The 2,839-nt window shown below is 40.9% G+C and overlaps 1 protein-coding gene and 1 non-coding gene across 2 annotated transcripts; both read left to right on the forward strand.

Moving 5' to 3' along the window:
- The first annotated feature begins 296 nt into the window (after nt 1–296).
- On the forward strand, nt 297–2,212 carry LOC127666943 (cytochrome c oxidase subunit 7C, mitochondrial). Its single transcript, XM_052159954.1, has 3 exons — nt 297–487; nt 1,229–1,371; nt 2,118–2,212. The coding sequence occupies exons 1-2, from the start codon at nt 413–415 to the stop codon at nt 1,343–1,345; spliced, it is 192 nt and encodes a 63-aa protein (XP_052015914.1). The 5' UTR covers nt 297–412; the 3' UTR covers nt 1,346–1,371; nt 2,118–2,212.
- LOC127667217 (small nucleolar RNA Z39) lies at nt 1,981–2,040 on the forward strand. The gene has a single exon (XR_007973854.1). It is a non-coding gene; the product is annotated as a small nucleolar RNA Z39 (small nucleolar RNA).
- Nucleotides 2,213–2,839: the final 627 nt, after the last annotated feature.

Raw genomic sequence — 2,839 nt, forward strand, 5'->3', positions numbered from 1 at the left:
TTCTTGTTTCATTAACTTGAACACATATGTTTAAGCACCTTTAGTTACCTCAGTAAATTGTTTCTGGAAGCAAATCCCACGAATCCTAGATGTGAATTCATAAAATAGCTCAGGTCCTATTGAATCACTGATGGTAAGACAGCACTTGGTGCTGTTGCGCGCTCATTCTAGATTCAGACTACATTTCCCACAATCCATCGGAGCCGGAATGGCGCCTAATATTAGACAAACTACAACGCCCATAATCCTCAGAGACCGCCGGTTGAGTACGTTTCAGGAAGTCTCTACTGTAGTTCCCATCTTCCCTTTCGGTCTTCGCGCTGGTAGCAAGGTCGTGAAGAAGGAAGAGTCTGGTGGTACGGCCATTTCTCGCGCCTTCCGTGTCTGCGTCCCTCGCAGAACTAGCAGCGGCATGTTGGGCCAGAGTGTCCGGAGGTTCACCACCTCCGTGGTCCGTCGCAGCCACTATGAGGAGGGTCCGGGGAAGGTGAGTGAGGCCGTCGGTGGGCTTAGAGCGTGTGGGGAGGGAAGTGGCTAGCCAGGAGCTGGAGGGGACACGCGGGCCCCTCAGTCGCCATCCCGGGTGAGACTGGGTAGCTCCGCGCCTGACCGCTGCATCCACACCGCCTGTCCTGTCCGCCACCTCTTCACAGAGCGAGGCCGGGAAGGCCAGGTTGGAGCTGGGCGGCGGCGGAGATTGAAGGTCATTGGAAAGAAAAGGAGAAGAGGGCCTGTGGCTGCGGATCAGCGGCGTAAACCTGCAAACTGCGTTAGAGCGGCGATCCTCGGTTAGGCCAGGTTTAGCCCCAAGTGTAAGCAAACCGAGCAGTTAGTGATAACTGCCCTGACATTGTTAGGCGAGACCTGGTTAGGGAAGAGGAAGGATATGGAATAGCTACTTAGGAAAAAGAGAAACTGTACTGTGATTGATACTGCCGTGAACTGGGTGCAGAATTTCTAATAACAACGAACTAGAATGGTGTGTTCGTTTCTGAAGTTTCTACGTCGGAGAGTAAATTTTTCCAAATATTAAAAACACAAGACCTTAGACTTAATAGGACTTACTAACTGGTATTCAGAAAACCTGGGTGTTTATTTAAAATGCCCTATCGAATGCACCTGAATGGACCTGATTATAGAATATGCGATTGTCCCCGAGACCCTTTTATTAGAGTAAATAAAGATGCTTTGAACGAATGTTTCTTCTGCCTTTTCTCTTTCCCAACAGAATTTGCCATTTTCAGTGGAAAACAAGTGGCGGTTACTGGCTATGATGACCGTGTACTTTGGATCTGGATTTGCCGCTCCTTTCTTTATAGTAAGACACCAGCTACTTAAAAAATAAGGATATTTAATTCATCCCTTTAACAGGTAATTAGTAAGTTTCTAATTTTCCTAAAACAGTAATGTCTGTTCTGTACCCTATACAGTCTCCTACAACATACAAGTAAATAGTTGTCTGTTGATTCCTGAAGGTAAGTGTAAATGTGATATTGGTAGAGGCAGTTTGGGAAAACTATGAAAAAATAAGTTTTGATCAGTAAAGGTCAGTGTTCAACAAGTAGTACGTTACCCCAATAATCTGAGCATACTATGCAACACCTGTAAGATAAGTAATACTAAAACCCCATTGAAGACACAAAGATAAGTTGATTGAGTTCAATAGCTAGTAGCACTAGTGTAGGGTTCCTACATAGGGTAATATTGTTTTGTGTATCACACTTCATAAATCAGTGTTGTGTTCTTATCTTCTGAGATAAAAGTGCACTGGGGATATCCCACCTTTGATATTACCAAATGGCATTAACATCTACAAAGTTGAAATCTGAATTGTTCCAGTGTTCTTTTCATTTCTACTACTCTATTTTATGGTTTTAGTAAGTTAGTCTGCTTAGGTTGAGAAATTATAAGACCTATCGCATAGTGGTAGCCTAGCCTTCATAGACATGGGTTTATTTAGCATAATTCATGCAAAATTTGGTACAAGTGATGAAGCAAATCAGTATGAACAAAATGATACTGTAAACGCTTTCTGATGTATCAAATTGATAGATGATATGAAATTGTTTTAACTTGTAAAGTCAGGCTTCTAATGGCATTTTGTTTTTATTTTGCAGAATGAAGAAAGTTTAAGAGATATGACCTGAAATTTGGATTAAACTCTTGAACTCTTATACTAGAAAAAAATGTAAATAAACTAATGACATAAATATTTAATGCCTCGTCTCTGCAATAAGGAATGTGATAGTTATTACTTTTATTAACTATATTTGAGGGTTGGGGTGATGGGTCAGTGCACAACATGCCCACAGGACCTATTTATAAGGTCTGGTTTTATATCCTGAGTACCCTGATCAAAAGCTGGCAAGTAGAGTAGCCTCCTTTTGATCCCAGCACCCAAGAGGCATAAAACCTCTAGTAAAGCTGGTTAGTTAACTGGAATTAACACTGAACTCTGGGTTTAAAAAAAGACCTTGCTTTAGAGGGCAGTAGAGGAAGATACCTGAGGTAACTTTGGACTTATATGTGCATGGTCCAGCATGTGGTACCAAATAAGAATGCATATGCATAAAAGCACATTTGCATATGATTTAGACTTTATTATCTTAAATTACTGGATTTCATTTAACTTGTTTCTTAAATCAGGAACATGTAGATAACAATTTTGAATATACAAATTCACCCTAATTTAAAGTAATTTAAAAGTAGCCTTTGGAGATAGAAGTTGGTTTCTCAGTGATTAATCCTTTCAAGAACCAATAACAAGGTCTAGTGAATTGGGTACTTTGACTATTTCCCTTTCTAGATTTATAACCTAAAATAGAAGGTTTTGTATCTG

Source organism: Apodemus sylvaticus, chromosome 16 (genome assembly GCF_947179515.1).
Source record: "Apodemus sylvaticus chromosome 16, mApoSyl1.1, whole genome shotgun sequence".
In the NCBI taxonomy this organism is placed as follows: Eukaryota; Metazoa; Chordata; class Mammalia; order Rodentia; family Muridae; genus Apodemus; species Apodemus sylvaticus.

Bases quoted from the DNA above. Each gene is read 5' to 3' on its own strand.
- LOC127666943 (XM_052159954.1), top strand. From the start codon at position 413: ATGTTGGGCCAGAGTGTCCGGAGGTTCACCACCTCCGTGGTCCGTCGC. The intron at 488-1,228 runs GTGAGTGAGGCC...CTTTCCCAACAG, and splicing joins ATGAGGAGGGTCCGGGGAAG to AATTTGCCATTTTCAGTGGA.